At 38.9% G+C, this 17,231-nt stretch overlaps 1 protein-coding gene across 2 annotated transcripts in view; it reads left to right on the top strand.

Moving 5' to 3' along the window:
- Nucleotides 1-17,231, top strand: part of cntnap5l (contactin associated protein family member 5 like) — a 98,339-nt gene that overhangs the window by 60,230 nt on the left and 20,878 nt on the right. For both annotated transcript variants that reach the window (XM_026927812.3, XM_026927803.3), the window contains exons 8-17: nt 109-379; nt 1,096-1,245; nt 2,164-2,335; nt 3,115-3,221; nt 8,609-8,728; nt 12,136-12,336; nt 15,692-15,848; nt 16,205-16,332; nt 16,463-16,633; nt 16,835-17,053. In XM_026927812.3, coding sequence (XP_026783613.3) covers nt 109-379; nt 1,096-1,245; nt 2,164-2,335; nt 3,115-3,221; nt 8,609-8,728; nt 12,136-12,336; nt 15,692-15,848; nt 16,205-16,332; nt 16,463-16,633; nt 16,835-17,053 — 1,696 coding nt within the window. The remainder of the gene's footprint in view (nt 1-108; nt 380-1,095; nt 1,246-2,163; nt 2,336-3,114; nt 3,222-8,608; nt 8,729-12,135; nt 12,337-15,691; nt 15,849-16,204; nt 16,333-16,462; nt 16,634-16,834; nt 17,054-17,231) is intronic.

The raw sequence follows: 17,231 nt of genomic DNA, 5'->3' as shown, positions 1-17,231 counted from the left end.
TCTCTTCCATCCTACCATCCCCTGGTCTCATATTCATCACCTACTATTTTTTATTTCATTATGTTGTGTTTACCCTTTCATATATCTTCTACCTATTCTCTGTCTCAGGGTAATGTGACATTCTCGTGCTCCGAGTCGCAGCCAGTGGCTGTGACATTTTTAAGTGCCATCAATAGTTTTCTGGGTTTGCCTACTGATTGGGCAGCAGAAGGTCTGTCCATACGGCTCCAATTCCGCACCTGGAATCAGGACGGCCGTCTGCTTACTGTCCCACTGAGCCAGGGCCCGAAGTCATCATCTCTCATCCTGCAGCTCAGTGGGGGGCTTTTCCTGCTCACCCTGAGAGGAATCCCAAAAGGCACGCTTCAAATTAGCACTGGTGAGAGAAAACTTAAATCTATTCAATCTACCAGTGGCCACACAGACACAATTCATTTATTTTTGAACTTGTGCAAACTTGTCTTTACTCTCATTTTAGTTTTAGAATATACAATCAATGCGCACTTTAGTAGGAACACCCATATCTCTGCAGATTAATCACGCAGATATCCAATCAGCCAATCATGTGGCAGCAGTGCAACACATACGGTCATGCAGATACAGGTCAAGAGCTTCATTTATTATTCATATCAAACACCTGAATGAGGAAGAATTGTGATCTCAGTTACTTTGACTATGGCAGGGTTGTTGGTGCCGGATGGGCTGGTTTGAGTGTTTCAGAAACCATGGATCTCCTGGGATTTTCACACACAACAGTCTCTAGAGTTTACACAGAATGGTGCAAAAAACAAAAAAACATTCCAGTGAAAGTGGCAGGTCTGTGGGTGGAAATGACTTGTTGATGACAGGGGTCAGAGAAGAATGGACAGAACCTTGAGGCAGTGTAATCTGACATGACTATCACTGAGAATGACTCTACTCTTTGAGATAAGAAGAAATCAGGCCTCGCTTTGCTTCTTTATACCATTCTGTGTATTTTTCTTATGACCACTCGTGGTGCTGTTGTACTTGGTTCCACAAAAATGGATGGCAAATAATGACAGTCTCTGACCTGGTAAAGTCTCCATTCCTTAGGTGTGACTTTCTGTGCACCAGGTCCAAGTTTGTGTGATGGACAGTGGCACTCGGTGGCAGTAGAGGTCAAAGGTCAGCAGGTCTATCTGACTGTCAACAATCAGAAGCCAGTGGTCATGGAGATCACTCCTCTCATCAACAGCTTACAGAGAACAACTGTTATATTTGGAGGTACTGTTTAATAAAAAAACAGCACAATAAGATGAGCCACAAAGGGTTACTTTTAAAACACACTAAAGAACAGAAATACTTATTTCCTGCTTATTTTATCCAAGGGGCTACAGAATCATATTAGCACTGTGATTACTCAGTATTATAAGAAATAAATTGTTTTGTTTGTAAAGGTTGTACTGTACAGTAAAATCTTAAGATATATTAACTTGTACTTTAAAATCTATTATCCTGTTAAGGTGTAGAAATGCAGTCTCCATCAGTGGCTTCAACCAGTTTGCTTTAAATCGATTTCATGCACGCGAATGCAACCATATTGATCATTCATTCCAGACTGACTTCTTCTTTGACAAATTGCCCTGACCTATTGGCTGCTGGCAAGAAAATTACTTATAAATCACCTCAGAATTGTGTTTGGCCTAAGCAAAAGAGACCATTTTCTATTTAGTTGCTACTGTAGCTAAATCATTTAATTCACCTAATTTTTGTATGAACGATTAGGCACAGAAGGCAGAAGTTATTATGTTATCAATAATTATTTATGAGAATGTAAAACTGCTGTTCCTCCAATTTTGACCCACAGCAGGTTCTTCTTTTATATTCATTAGTAATTTTCTTAACACATTTCACATGGAATTTAAACCACTTTATATCAAAAAGCTTTGGTCCTCACAAAGTCCTTACTTTGGTCCTTATTGTTGCAAATAACCTAAAGCTGCTCTGAGTAATCTTTCTCCAATATCCACTGTCTTAACGAAATCCTCTAAATCCCTCAGCTTGGAATATGTCAGTGTGATTCTGCTAATATCTGCTTAAACTGCTTTGTGGTTTACTGTTGTTTTTCTCAAAGCAGGATTTATTTGGATTTGCATGGCTTCCCCCACCCAATATTTAAATGTAGACATTGTATTGTTCCAGGCTGCCCTGTATCGCAGTATGAACTTGGCTGTGAGAAACCTCACACAGGATATCAAGGGTGCCTCCGCCTCATCTTTATCAACAACCAACCTATCAACCTTAGCAGAATTCAACAGGAGAAGCAGGCAAACTTCAGCGAGCTCAGCTTTGACATCTGCAGTATCCGTGACAGGTCAGAATTTTCAGAGTTTTCACAAATAAGTCTCCCTTTTTGGAGTTTTTAGCCCCTTGACACAGCTATAATGTCTTATTACAGTATTTACAGTACTGTGCAAAAGTCTTAGGCACCCTATTATTTTTTTTTAGTACAAACTTTTTTTATAGATTTTTATTTTATGACTTCTACATTATCGAGTCAGTACAAAAACATTAGTTTTCCAGCACAAAATTAAATGTTACAGAAAAATGTTTGTATGTCAGTAAAGAAAGCAGTGTGTTACATAAGAGACACTTTTCAGACAAAAAAACATAATGAAGGCTGCTGGGTTTTGCTGCAAAAATAAGAAGCAAGTGTGACAGTCAAAGTCTCCAGAACTGTGGCTGCTTCTGCAAAATGCTCAGTAACACTTACAGCTCATTTCCTTAAAAAACTGCACAAATTGTACCTGAGACTACTATTTTTTTTTTTAAAGCAAATGGTCGTCACGCTAAAAATTGACGTTGTTTCATTCATTACTGTTTAGTGCTCTTTATAGTATTTTTTTATATAGAAACATTTAACATTTTGCACAGTACTGTGTGTGTGTGTGTGTGTGTGTGTGTTTGATAAAGAATAGTCTAGAAATACCAAGGTACTGAATGTTTGGACTTATTATTATTGTTTGCTCACGTACTGCAATCTGTGATGAATGAATCAGCACATCAGCATACACTATCACATCACAATACCAAATAAGATCCAAGTACATCCGCAAAAGAAATCTCATATTTAGTTTGATCTTACCTTGTCAGGTGTGTGCCTAATTTCTGTGAACATGGTGGAGTTTGTTACCAGTCTTGGGACCAATTCTACTGCAACTGCTCTGGAACGGGCTACACAGGCACAACCTGCCATAACTGTGAGTTCAACACAACCCTGAAACAACATCATGCACACCATATAGTACAACTACAGTGCACACTTTAGACTTTATAACATTTTATATTAAGTGGCTTTTTTAAAATAAAGTTTTGTATAAATTTGCTGCAAGTTTTATTAAACATTTTAGGCTTTTCACTTCTAGGTCAAAAGCACAGGTATTTAACTGTCATTATTTGCACTATTCATAAAATGAGGAAAAATCGATCACACATGCAATGTGTGGTATTGTGTCCTCGGGGTGCTATATGGTCTTGTTGTCACAGTTTTTGTTTAACTGTGATAAAAGGGTTTCTTGAAATAGATCTTTGTTTCTGTAAAATCCAGGTTTTAAAAAGATCAGCCACTCCACAATTACTATTTGCTGAAGCCATTTCAGGAGAGTCCCTGTAATGACTAAAAAATGTTAAGAGATGCTTGTAGAGTGTATTAGACTTTGGGCTGTTTTATATCTTACGTTTGTACATGTGGCAGGTCCTCTTCAAAACACACTACATATTTTCAATAGGTTTCTTATTCAGAGACTGAAAACTAATTATCTTGAAAACTAATTATCTTTCAATAATACTTATCTTTCAATAATTATCTTTCAGGATAATTATCTTTTTGAAAGATCCATCTGCAGCCAGATACAGAAGTACAGATAGATTGCTTGTATCATAATACAACACCCTTTTTGTCAGTTGCACCAAAAACGCATCGCATGAAACAGACTTTAATCTATTTGCTAGTTTAGCTTGTGTTGTCCCTGACAGATAAACAAACCAATAACAGCCGAGAGCAGGCAGCTCCTCAGCTTACGCTTCCTACTCCTTCCTACATTTGTTTAGCAAGACAGTAGCTTTACACAACAGACAAGGCGCAAACAACAGCCGTTCGCAAAATACGCAAAGTTAAATTGACAGATTGAAGAAACACAACATATCTGTTTAACCTCTCCAAATAGTGTACTGAAATCCAGATAACACAGCGACACACATGAACATCGCTACAGCCAGAAACAGCACGGAAGTAAACAAATGCATTTGAAAAAGGCACTCGAAGAAAACAAGTGCTGGATAACATCCCAGATGCCATGACATTTTACCTAGTCAAGGGTAAAATTTCCGTCAAAAACGAGTGTTTTAAGCAACTTCTAAAAACAGTTGACTTATGAAGTCTCTATATTTTTCTAATACTGCCATTCCTCAGTACACAGAATGCTGAGAGAAGTGCAATAAAACACAAAACTGTGAAACATGAATAGTTTATTTTAAATATGTTAAATAAAAATGTAAAACCAACATATTTAAATGCTATCTCATCTATCAATCACCTTTCCATGTATTTCACTTTCAAATACTAAAGACATTAACAGAGGTGATGTACTTTTTTTTTTTTTTAAATCAGCACGGTGGCTTAGTGGTTAGTGGTAAGTGGTTAATACGTTTGCCTCACACCACCAGGGTTTGGGATTCGATTCCTGCCTCCACCCTCCATTCCTGCCTCCACAGAGCTTGCGTGTTCTCCCAGTGCTTTGGGGGTTCCCTCCAGGTACTCTAGTTTCCTCCCCAGCCCAAAGACATGCATTGTAGGTTGGTTGGCATCTCTAAATCATCTGTAGTGTATGAATGTGTGTGCAATTGTGCCATGCAATAGATTGGCACCCCATCCAGGGTGTCCCTGCCTTGTTCCCCAAGTCCCCTGGGATAGGCTCCAGGCTCCCCACAACCCTGTGTGGGATAAACGGTACAGAAAATGGATGTTAGTAAGTGCCCTTTATTAAAGTTTATATGGATAGGTACTTTAATCTAAGTGATCTCTGTTAAGTTGACTTTTAGTTTAGGTTTCCTTGTATAGATTTATTTTCATCAATAGGGAAATTAGTTTGCTTGCTCGGTTCAGTAACTTGCAAAATAGCCTTTATTTTTTAACCACCATTAAAAAAAATGTGATTAAATCATGGATCGTTATCCAGCCTGAAAAAAATCATGATATGATATTTTTGCCAGATCGCCCATCCCTACCCACCACCATATTTCACCATGACTATCAGGTCCTTTTCCTAGATTTTTCAACAAATATGCCAATGGTGTTCATGAGTATACAGTGATTTTGGTCTCATCTGAACATAATACATGATTCCAACTGTAGTTTCAGTGGCACTTGATGACGTTCAGGCATTGCATTTTGTGGGTTGCGTTTGGAAATGTCCTCTTTAGTGCAGCCCGGAAAGCTTTTTGTTATGGCACTGGTTTGTAATAGTTGAGTTTAAAACTTAACAATAATAAGTTTTGTACTGTGCAGTTCTGTATGTGTGTTCTTCCCTGCCTGCCTCACTATCCTCCTCACTGTGTGTGGCTGTGCAGTATGCCCATGTGTCCAATTCCTGCCAAATATTTGAAAATTTCCAGACATAAAGCTTTTTATTATCGTCCCAGTTGTGCTTTATGGTAACTGCTAATGTATGTTTATATCTATTACCTGGCTTTTTAGTATTGAAATGTCTTTGGTATTTCCCATGGTAATGGATACTAAAGGAATTTTACATGTGTACATGTAATTTTACCACATTTTGAAAGAAAACAAATATGATTATAATTATGAGTATAATTATACATTGATTTTATGCAATGCTTTTGCCTGTTGTCATGAATGGTCATGCCTATTATTCTGAAGTCGACTCTAAGATGCTTACAGATAATTGCTCACTGTGGTGTTAGAGCAGTGTGAGACATCAAATCACAGTCACTGTGGATTAGCCAATGAACACCATCCACCGGACACAGTTTATTCAGATGCAGTTTTGTAAAATGTATCTAAATTTAAGACAGATATTTTTTTTTCTGCCACTGTCCGGTAGATATTTAATATTGAGTTGATCAGTACAATGGTGAAAATGAACTACTCCTCCCTGAACAAAGTGAATCACTGCTTGCCCGCACAGAATAATTTATCTCATCAGTAAAAGTCAGAAGTTGAATTTGACTCAAGTTTGAGCACAACGTCATAATTTAAATTCCAACAGATGCATGAAGGTGAAGTGGAATTGCTCTCTCCATAAGAGAATGAAGGCTTCAGTTTTGTTTTCCAGTCTGAATAAGAAGAAAAATGAAATCCTGGAAGACAAAAAAGAAAAGCATGTCTGGGGAAAGGGATGCCTCATCATCACATTGTACTTCCTTCTGTTTAAAAATGATTTAGATGAATTGCAAAACAGGCTCCTTTATTATATGAATATTTAATAGTTTTGACAATTTGAAACCATTTATTTACTGTCACTCCAACAATATAAAGATTTGTCAGGGGAATTCTTTCAAAATGGTTGTGATGCCACACTCCAAAATAAACCCATGGAAAGATTTGACAGCGACTAATGCCTAACCGTATGCTTTGCACAGAAGCTTGTCAGTGTTAAAACTAAGAGTGTAGCACAATGACACTATCTGTACCTGTATCTGTTCAGCGCTCCAAATATCCACATGTGAATTTGGTGTGGTCTAAATCTTTTTTATTTTTAAATTAAATATGCCCCCAGAAATCCTGGGAAAGACTGGAAAAAAAACCCAGAGGTAGATAATGCCAGCACTGTCAGCATGGTCTGTGAGTTCTGACTCTTACAGTTCCTCGACCTCAGCTACATCACTTCAGGTCTTAATTGGTCCCAACTAGAGATTTTTTTTTAAATCACATTCTTGCAGCTATTACTTTTGTGTACCTGCCCATGATATTTTCTAACAAGTTGCGTCTGTTTTCCTAGAAGCCTAATTTAATTGACCAGGCAATTACTAAGGAAGAATGAATGAATGAACACTGTATATGCATTACATGCATCATCGTTTGTCCTACGAGCTTCATATCTGTTCCCTCACTCATGCACACATAAAAGTAAAAACCTCTTGCTTGAATGACTTTTTTATTATGGCGCACAGGATCCCAGTCCCGAGCCACACCTCTAGTCACTGTGAACATTTCTGGCAACTGATACCCAAACCTGGCATTTTATACAGTGAAAATTGTTCGTCCTTGACTCTGTCACACTTCACATCTACAAATTCTTGAAAATGAATCCAGATTCATTTATGAGTGTGAAATTTTTGTCTGCTAGAGAAAAATTGCGGCAGCAAAAGTGTCTGAACTTGAGTGAGAAAGCAAACTCTATGGCCACCATTTCAGTGAGTTGAGTGTGTCAGTAACAGTGAGTTAGAATTTTTCCTTTTCTTCCTAATTTTAAACATGTTGTGAAGTGTACTTGTGAATGTACCATTTTACCATTTGTCAGACACATTTAAATAAGGTTATGTCTGCCATATTTGGGATGTGCTAAGTAGAAACATATTCAGATCTGTTTGTCTGTTTAATTGTGTCTCAGTTTTTGTCTATAACCTCACAGCCTCTGAAGGAAAGAGCCATGATGCATTTGAGTCATTGCATTAAATGATTAAACAGAAGGGGGCAAAAAAGAGAAAGAAATTACAGCTCACCAAACCTGCTATTCAGTTTCACCTCAGTCACTGTGCAGCAATTTGGCAAGACGTTAATACCAAAGGAGTCTCAGTGCTGAAGGAAGACAGTTTTTTCAAGCACATTGTGCTAAATGGATTATTTTAAACCTGTCATTCCATCTTATTAGCATGAACAGAGTTCACTTAAAGCTTAGTAAAATATAGATACGTTTGTTTCTTGTGCATGTAGAGATACACTATATACCTGTCTACAGATTTGGCAGTTAACAGCTACCTATGGCTAATGAAGTTATACTTCAACGACAACACAATCACCAAAGTAACACATAGATTATACATTTTAAACCATGTAGTTTCATGGTGCTTAAAAATATACACTCCTGGTGGTAGTGTTTTTTCTGGAGTGCTTTATTGAAGGGATTTGTCAGAAAACCTTTTATTGGTTTCATTTCAGGCTCATCTGTAATAATAAACAATAAACTTTGTTTATACAGTTATTGGCTGCAGGGTGAATTTTTAGCCCAGCATTGGCCAAAATTAAGCCATTTTCCAGCTATGGTTGCACTGACCTTTACTGAATATTGTTATCCAGGCAATATTGGTTTGAAACACTGAATTTGTATATGATGGGATTTCCTCCCTGAATCCACTGAGGTGTTTTATGTAGTGAAAATGTGTGACATGTCTGACACAACACATCTTGCATAAAGCATGCTTTCTGTACACCGGTGATGTTTCACGTAACTTAGCAACTGAGAGTTGGCTTGTTTACTGTTAGGATGTGTAACAGATAAGGGATATGGGATATCTGATAGTCAGTACTGTAGTAGCAGTTTAGTATCAGGAATGACAAATAGGATTTGTCCACCATTTTCCAACCAAAAACCATTATTTATTTCTGTCATTTTTTGGTCTTTCACAGCAATATATGAGCGATCATGTGAAGCGTACAGAAATACAGCAAGTCCTTCTGGTGTTTTCACCATTGATCCTGATGGCAGTGGTCCCTTGGAGTACACAAAAGTGAACTGTACAATTGCAGGTAAGCTACTTTCCACCTTTTTTTCTGATGCAGGTTTTGATGAATTTGTGCTGTATTTCTAGTCACAGGGTGTTAATTAGGTCTGTGAAAATGCCTTGAGAAATCACACATCTCATTAACTCAGTTCAGCTTGTCTTTACACCTCTGTGTAGTTCAGCGAGCTCCACTGCCACATCTCACACTCAGCCAATCAGCCACTGAAGAGTAGTGGAGGAGTATAAACGGGGTGCTAGTGCAGACAGAATATGGCAAGTTTAACATTAGATAAAAGATAGCTAAAAATATATAAATTAGGTTTATTTTTATGCAGACACATCCTATGCTCACAGCTCCAGGTTCCCTGGTTTGATCCTGAGCTTCGGTTAATGTCTGTGTGGAGTTTCTGTGCATGTTTCCTTAGTGTCTATATGGGTTCTTCAGTTTTAACTCCTAACTCCCAACAAAACATACCAGTAGGTAGATTGGCTATGCTAAATTGCCCCTAGGTGCGAAAGAGAGAAAGGCTGTATTACTGCCTTGCATCCAGTTTTCCTGGAGTATGCTCCAGATTCACCATGACCTTAACCAGGATAAAGTAGTATATAATATATATATATATATATATATATATATATATATATATATATATATATATATATATATATATATATATATATACATATAAAAACCACTGATAGGTGAAGTGAATTATCTCCTTACAATGGCAACTGTCAAGGGGTAGGATATGTTAGGCAGCGAGTGAACAGTCAGTTCTCGAAGTTGATGTGTCAGATGCAGGAAAAATGGGCAAACTTAAGGATCTGAGAGTATCACTCAGTACACAAGGGCCAAATTGTGATGGCTAGACTACTGGGTTAGAGCATCTCCAAAATGGCAGGTCTTGTGGGGCGTTCCTGGTATGCAGTGGTTAGTACCTACCAAAAGTGGTCCAAGGAAGGACGGCCAGTGAACCGGTGCCCAAGGCTCATTGATGCTCGTGGGGAGCGTAGGCTAGCCCATCTGGTACCACAGAAGAGCTACTGTAGCTCTAATTGCCGAAAAAGTTAATACTGGCTAGGATAGAAAGGTGTCAGAACACACAGTGCATCGCAGCTTGCTGCTTATGGGGCTGTGTAGCCGCAGACCAGTCAGACTGCCCATGATGACCCCTGTCCACCACCAAAAGTGCCTACAATGGGCACATGAGCATCAGACCTGGACCACGGAGCACTGAAAGAAGGTGTCCTGGTCTGATGAATCATGTTTTCTTTTACATCATGTGGATGGCTGGGTGCATGTGTGTCACTTACCTGGGGAAGAGATGACACCAGGATACACTATGGGAAGAAGGCAAGCTGGCGGAGGCAGTGTGATGCACTGGGCAATATTCTGCTGGGAAACCTTGGGTCCTGGCATTCATGTGGATGTTGCTTTGACACATACCACCTACCTAAACATTGTTGCAGACCAAGTACAACATTTCATGGCAACAGTATTCCCTAATGGCAGTGGCTTCTTTCAGCAGGATAATGCACCTGCCACACTGCAAAACTTGTTCAGGAATGGTTTGAGGAACATGACAAAGAGTTCAGGGTGTTTACTTGGCCTCCAAATTCCCCAGATCTCAATCTGATCAAGCTTCTGTGGGATGTGCTGGACAAACAAGTCCGACCCATGGAGGCCCCACCTCACAACTTATGGCCGAGCCATAACATTAAAACCACCTGTCTAATATTGTGTAGGTTCCTCTTGTGCTGCCAAAACAGCTCTGACCTGTTGAGGCATGGATTCCACAAGACCTCTGAAGGTGTGCTGTGCTATCTGGCACCAAGATATTAGCAGCAGATCCTTTAAGCCCTGTAAGTTGTGAGGTGGGGCCTCCATGGATCGGTCATGGTTTGTCCAGCACATCCCACAGAAGCTTGATCTGGGGAATTTGGAGGCCAAGTCAACACCTTGAACTCTTTTCTCATGTTCCTCAAACCATTCCTGAACAAGTTTTGCAGTGTGGCAGGACTCACTATCCTGCTGAAAGGGTCTGTGGAATTGGACCAGACGGGCTAGTCGTCTAGCCATCACAACTTGGCCCTTGTCAAAGTCGCTCAGATCCTTACACTTGCCCATTTTTCCTGCTTCCAAAACATAAACTTTGAGAACTGACTGTTCTCTTGCTGCCTAATATATCCCACCCCTTGACCGGTGCCACTGTAATGAGATAATCAATGTTATTCATTTCACCTGTTTTAATGTTATGGCTGATTGGCTGGCATTTATTTATATATATAAGGAGTTGTTTGCCATTAGATAATGCAAACAAAAAAATAAACCTACTTGGATTCGTATACACAGATTTTACATTTACATGTAGCATTTGGCAGACACGCTTATCCACAACTGAGATGATGATCTGACCAATTGAATCAGAAACAAAGTATAATGCAACAAAAACTAAAATATAGCCATAGTCGACCTTCAACATTGAAATTTAAAAAACAAGCCTGCCATGAGTAGGCACACAGGTGCATCCTGTGCTCTGAGGACCAGTGCATTTTTCATCATCCCCCTGTCAGGACTCATTAGTGATTTCAGCCATCTTGGTTTTTACCTTTTGACATCCCCCCAGCCTCCCCCATCAGACAGCAGGCTGATTTGTCTCCGGGATGAGCCTGTAATAAAGCATGTCATCTCACAGGAGACGAGAGGTCCATTATGTCAGCAGCAGGGAGGAATGTAGGTGGAAGAAGGGAAAAATCAGAGAGCGTGTCAGCCCGCAGAGACTGGCAGCTTGGCCTCACTAGACTGATAGCTCCATTATTCTTAGTTTCGCTGGAGGCTGACTCTGGCTGCAGGACAGCACTGGGGCTGCAAGTTAGGTTAAATAAGCCGGATGGGCACGGCCGCACACAAACTACGTTGGGTGAGATGGTTTCTCTTTGCTAAGTTTGTTTTAGGATTTTCAGCTTCTTCTCATTCAGAAGATGGCCATTTCATGCTGCAAACACTTTACTGGCAAATACAAATAGAAATCATCTTTTTAGCCGCTGCAGGCAAGAAGATTGTTTCAGACTGACCCCAATTACAGGAGCTGTTAGCCATGCTGATTCTTTAAGGCTCAGCAAACAGACACTTCTGTGCATCACACATGGGGAATTTTAATTTGCATAGAGAAAGGAAGTAAGCACCAGCTCCGTAACACTCTTCACTTCACAACCCCTGAATAAATGACCTTCTGTTCCCTACTTGATATTCATCAGGTATTTGCATCTCACTTCATCACATCGCTAATCTCCTTTTCTCATTCATGTGCACATGTGGGCAAATGAAGGCTAGGTTGAGAGGCTGAACCCCACAACAGGTGACAACTGCAGTCTTTGCTTTATGCTTTTAGCACAAAATCATTGTATGTCAGTATTTTTTTTTCTTCACAGAGGACAAAATGTGGACAGTTGTAGGCCATGATCACTTACAGCCTGTTAGCGTTCGAGGTTCCACTCCCAGAAGCCCCTATGTTCTCATTTTCAACTACTCTATCTCGCCTTATCACATCCGCTCCCTGGTGGCATCATCAGAGCATTGCCAGCAGGAAGTGACATATCGCTGCAGGAAGTCTCGCCTGTTTGACACATGGGGTGAGTATTGCTTTTATATTTTAGATTCATTTAAACATTTATTATACAGAATGTATTTGTTTATCTATATTTATAATAATTATACTATTATACTTTCTATAATTATAATTAAAAAAAGTCAACAATATTTCTTCCACAGAAAGAATTTAAACCACCCTAATAAGTATTTGCAAAATTATAGCCTTTTAAGAATTTCTCTCTTGTAACAAGCATTAGTTACTTCCACTTCCCATATTTCTCTGCACCAGCACACAGCATGGCACAACAGATCATTTCATTTTCCGAATGCACTAACCTTAAGTAACATTTCTCAAAATAAACTCATTATATAAAAACACAAGTTGTAGTTTTGTTCTAACAGGAACACCTTGTCAAACCCTATGACCAAAGAAAGACTAATACCAGGTGTACTGCATGCCATTCTCCTGCTGCGTCCATGGTGATGGTGAAGTAATCTGTCATGCGTCAGAGTCGGAGATGGATGCAATTGCAACAGGCAGACAAATCCAAAACATGAAGCAAAAGCATAAACAGGAACAGGCAAGAAGTCAGTTGATCAGCAAACAGCAATACAAGGGCGAAATCCAAAATACAAAAACCATGAAGCAAGGCAAGATCAAAAACTAGAATAGCAATCACTGAAACAAAGGCTGGGTAAGTCAGGTAAACAGACACTGAACGTTACTTCACAGACAGTCATTGTGCGAATCCGTGTATATATAGGGTGAGTGTGTGATTGAAAACAGGTGTTCACGGTTAGAACGTGCTGGTGGAGTGAGGTGTTGGGTATTGTAGCCTGTAGCAGCTATGTTTCTATGCCACGGTCTATTCTGGGAACTACGTGGTCTCTTGGTGTGACAGTATAGTACTTGCTTATAAACTTAAATCTTAAATATAACCTTAAAGTGTTTTTGCCAATGGAAAAAATACTACAAAATTATTTAAAACTATAAGATACAGTAATACAGTAAGAGTCAGGCAAATTATTTATAAAATTGTACTTTACAGTAGATGCTTTTTAACTCATACATTCAGTATCACATACATTCAGCTCCATTACTATTCATTTAAAAGACTGCATAAAATAAGAATAGGTAAATTTTGCTGTTTAAATGTGATTCATTTTTCATGCAAACAAATGGAAAATCTACTGACTTTTTTTTTTTGTTGTTAAAAAAAGTTATCCTAATAATAGTACATTCTCTCACTTTGCTCTAATATTTATTTATTTATGTAAAATCCTCTTCAGACATGGGGAAAACAATTTAAAAAAAAAATCTGAGACAGTAAAAAAAAATTTCAGTAACTGGATATATGAACATACTTACAATGGTAAGTCAAATGAAAACCTTAAATGTAAGACAAATTAGAGAAAGAGAGTTTATGGGATTGTTGAGACCTTCCTGAAAGCAAACCACCAGATGCAGCTTCTAAACCAAGCATGACTGACACTACAACTGGAAACAATTTAGCCTTGCACAGCGTTAGCATGTTTGGAAAGTTACTCATACCCACTATAAAGTCTGGTGGTGGATCATTGATGCTTTTGGGCTATTTTGGAGTTGGTCAGACATCATTTATGCCAATACGCATCTGTATATCTTAGCTTAAACCTGGGTCACCTCTGCCAGAAGGTTAAGATGTGTCCATAGGTACACATTTTAACACAATAATGACCCCAACCATAGGTTACAGGAACAAAATTTCAAGAATGTTTTCAATGGCCTCCGTGTCTGGATTTGAACCTCACTGAAAAAAAAAATTGCACAAACAGCATACACAAACCTACCTAAGAATATAAATGGTAAGGCTGTAGGACTCGAATCTGGACTTAGACTCAAGTCCAATCCCAAATGTTTTCTATATTGCCTTAGCCTTGCCTCAGACTTATACGGATTTGTACTTGGACTTGTCTCTTGGCATTGGTCTAGCTGAGAATAGTCTTGGGCTGAGACTTTGTAAAAAATAATTTTCATGCTGTCTTTTCTCTTTTCATGCACAAAGTTTGACAATTCCTTATTCTAGAAAACATCTGAAACATCTCCTTTTACAAAAGTTCTAGAAATCCTAATCATTGCACAAATGAAGCGAACTAGTTGAAGTAAAGGCTTGTCCTCGAAAAGGATTTGATGGGCTTTTTGGTCTCAATGTTAGACATTACTGGAGGTAGATGCTTTAAGTCATTATTTAAGAAAATATGTGCTCAATAAAACTATCCAGACTCTATATGTTCACTTAAAAAGTCAGTGTGAATTTTCTGGTACTAATTATTTGTAGAGCACAGCATTGATTTATTCCTGCACATTCCCTCTGTTGTCTATATTTTGCTGTGGGGAAGTACTTGTTCTCTTAGTTGGAGGAGGCTGTAGTTAATTCTTCAGTATACAGTTCTCTGTTCTGGCTTCAGTTTCACACTCTTCTGCCAAAATAAAAGCCACTATAAATCCCTTATGCAAGAGATCAACTTTGTGATCATTCTGTACACAGACACTTCTTGAAATAGAGTCAGATAGTGAATCTCCCAGCCCCAACAATTTTGGAAGGGAGATAGGTATTAAGTGTGGCTCTGCTCTCTAGATAAACAAAACCTTATTCACCTGGACTAGTTATACTGTAATTGCTATTAGACATCTGAAAGCTTCAGAAGAATTCCTTCCAAACAGAGGATTGATTGTTCAATTCTTTATGTTACATGCAATTTAATGCCAAACAGGTGATATTGTTCTAATGAATATGAATATTCCAATATGAACATTCAAAGTGGGATAAACAGATGATATTGCTGTTGCATGGCATGTTCTCATGCAGAAATACGTCCTAACAACACTTGTTTTCACTTCAGAAGATTTTTAGTAATATGAATACTCGGACCATGATGGTGAGCTCATTGTAGTAACTCTGGACTATGAACCAATCATGTTATTCAACAACCATCCAGCAGTGCAATTTGTACATGGTTCATAGATTGGATGAGAATTGTGGTTTTAGGTGGACCAGAGTTCTTTTACACTCGACCAAACACATCAAACTTGCAGTGCAAATAATGTCAGGTCTGGAAAAGAACTCAAGTGTAAAAATGACAATGTACCAAGTGAAAAAATGAAATTCATTTGGAAAAAAAAAACCTTTCTTTAAATAGATTTCTCTCTTTTTACAAAGTGAACTCATTTGGCACTGAAGTAATTGTGCATCCACGATGAATAATAATAAAAAAAACTAGCACATGCAGTAAAAGTGAATATTTCACACTTACAGTATTCTTTTGTACTTGCCACATATTATTCTTACATAAATTGTAAGGGCAACAATAATATCAGAAAGTTGCAGAGCAGATGGAAATGTGCTATATTTCCAGACGGCACTCCTCTGTCGTGGTGGCTGGACAGGGATGGTGTTAAGAGGACATACTGGGGAGGCTCTCTGCCTGGAGTTCAGCAGTGCTCCTGTAGCCTGGAAGGCAACTGCAGGGACATGAACTACTTCTGCAACTGTGATGCAGACCAGGAAACATGGTAATCTGTCCACATGCACATTAATAAACAAAGAAAAGAAAGAGTGAGCTTTCCATTAAACAAAGAAGTAAAAAAGTGCTGCAGGTGCTTAGCTTGCTAACAGTGAAATTAGCCCAGTCATGTAAAAATCCTTCAGTTTTTTTCCCCACATTATTAAAACATCTCTGTGGGTGAGCTTAGCAAGCAAGCTTAACTTCACATGGCCACCATTAACACCTTTTCAGCAGCTGGCAGATCATACAGTTCAGTTTTCACCAAAGACGTTTTTCGCCTCAGGCTGAGAAGCGACTCTGAATTTTTTTCTTCTCACTCATTATTCCTTGTGCCCTACACGCTCTCTCCCACTCTCTCTGCAGGGTGAATGATACCGGCCTGTTGTCTTACAAAGACCATTTACCGCTTAGCGAGATTGCCATCGGAGATACAAACAGAACGGGCTCACAGGCGTTCTTTCAGATTGGACCTCTGCGTTGCTCTGGCAATCGTGGGTGTTTTGTTTACTGATTCAAGGATATGTTTGTTACTGAATTCATTTTCATGTTCACAGCTGTTTCTATTTCTATAATTGGACTTATAAGTTATTTTACCCTGTTTCCTGTCCATCATTGCCTCAGGATTTTTGTGGAACTCTGCCTCCTTTTTTTTGGAGTCCTCATATCTGCATTTCCCTACGCTGCAAGCTGAGCTCAGCATAGACATCTCCTTTTATTTCAAGACCGGAGCTCCTTCTGGTCTCTTCCTTGAGAATGTGGGAGTACAAGACTTCATCAGACTGGAGCTGAGCTGTGAGTAAAATACAGTATTGCACATAGGAACCCTTGGAGACTGTTGTTCTAAAGTTATATATAGTAATGTTGTAAATTTTAAAAAAAAGCATTAGCAGGCTACATTTTCCAAAATAGTAGGCACTATTACATGATAGCCGTTGACTCATTTAAAATATATATATAAATGACAACAGTACTCACCTGTTTTACTCTCCCTAGCTCCATCAGCAGTCACGTTCACCTTTGACCTCGGTGATGGCCCAGTGGTTCTGACAGTCAGGTCACCGGTGCGTCTGAATGACAGGCAGTGGCATTACGTACGAGCAGAAAGAAACGTGAAAGAGGCATCATTGCAGGTCGACCTGCTGCCCCTGCAGCTCATTGAGGCAGCCGCTGAAGGACAGCACAGACTCCAGCTCAACAGCCAGCTCTTTGTTGGTAAGAAACTGAACTCTTTTTCCAACATAACATCAAACAGAACTTTGTATTTAATTTGTGAGCAAGGATGCATTGCAGAAACCTTGCATTTATTGCTGCAAAATGTGCCAAATACTTGTATTATATTTGTATTGCTGTATTTGAATTCTATGAGTTCTTAAGTCTAGGATTTGTATTT

The sequence above is a fragment of the Pangasianodon hypophthalmus genome, chromosome 11 (genome assembly GCF_027358585.1).
Source record: "Pangasianodon hypophthalmus isolate fPanHyp1 chromosome 11, fPanHyp1.pri, whole genome shotgun sequence".
Lineage (NCBI taxonomy): Eukaryota > Metazoa > Chordata > Actinopteri > Siluriformes > Pangasiidae > Pangasianodon > Pangasianodon hypophthalmus.
This window is presented reverse-complemented; position numbering and strand designations above follow the sequence as displayed.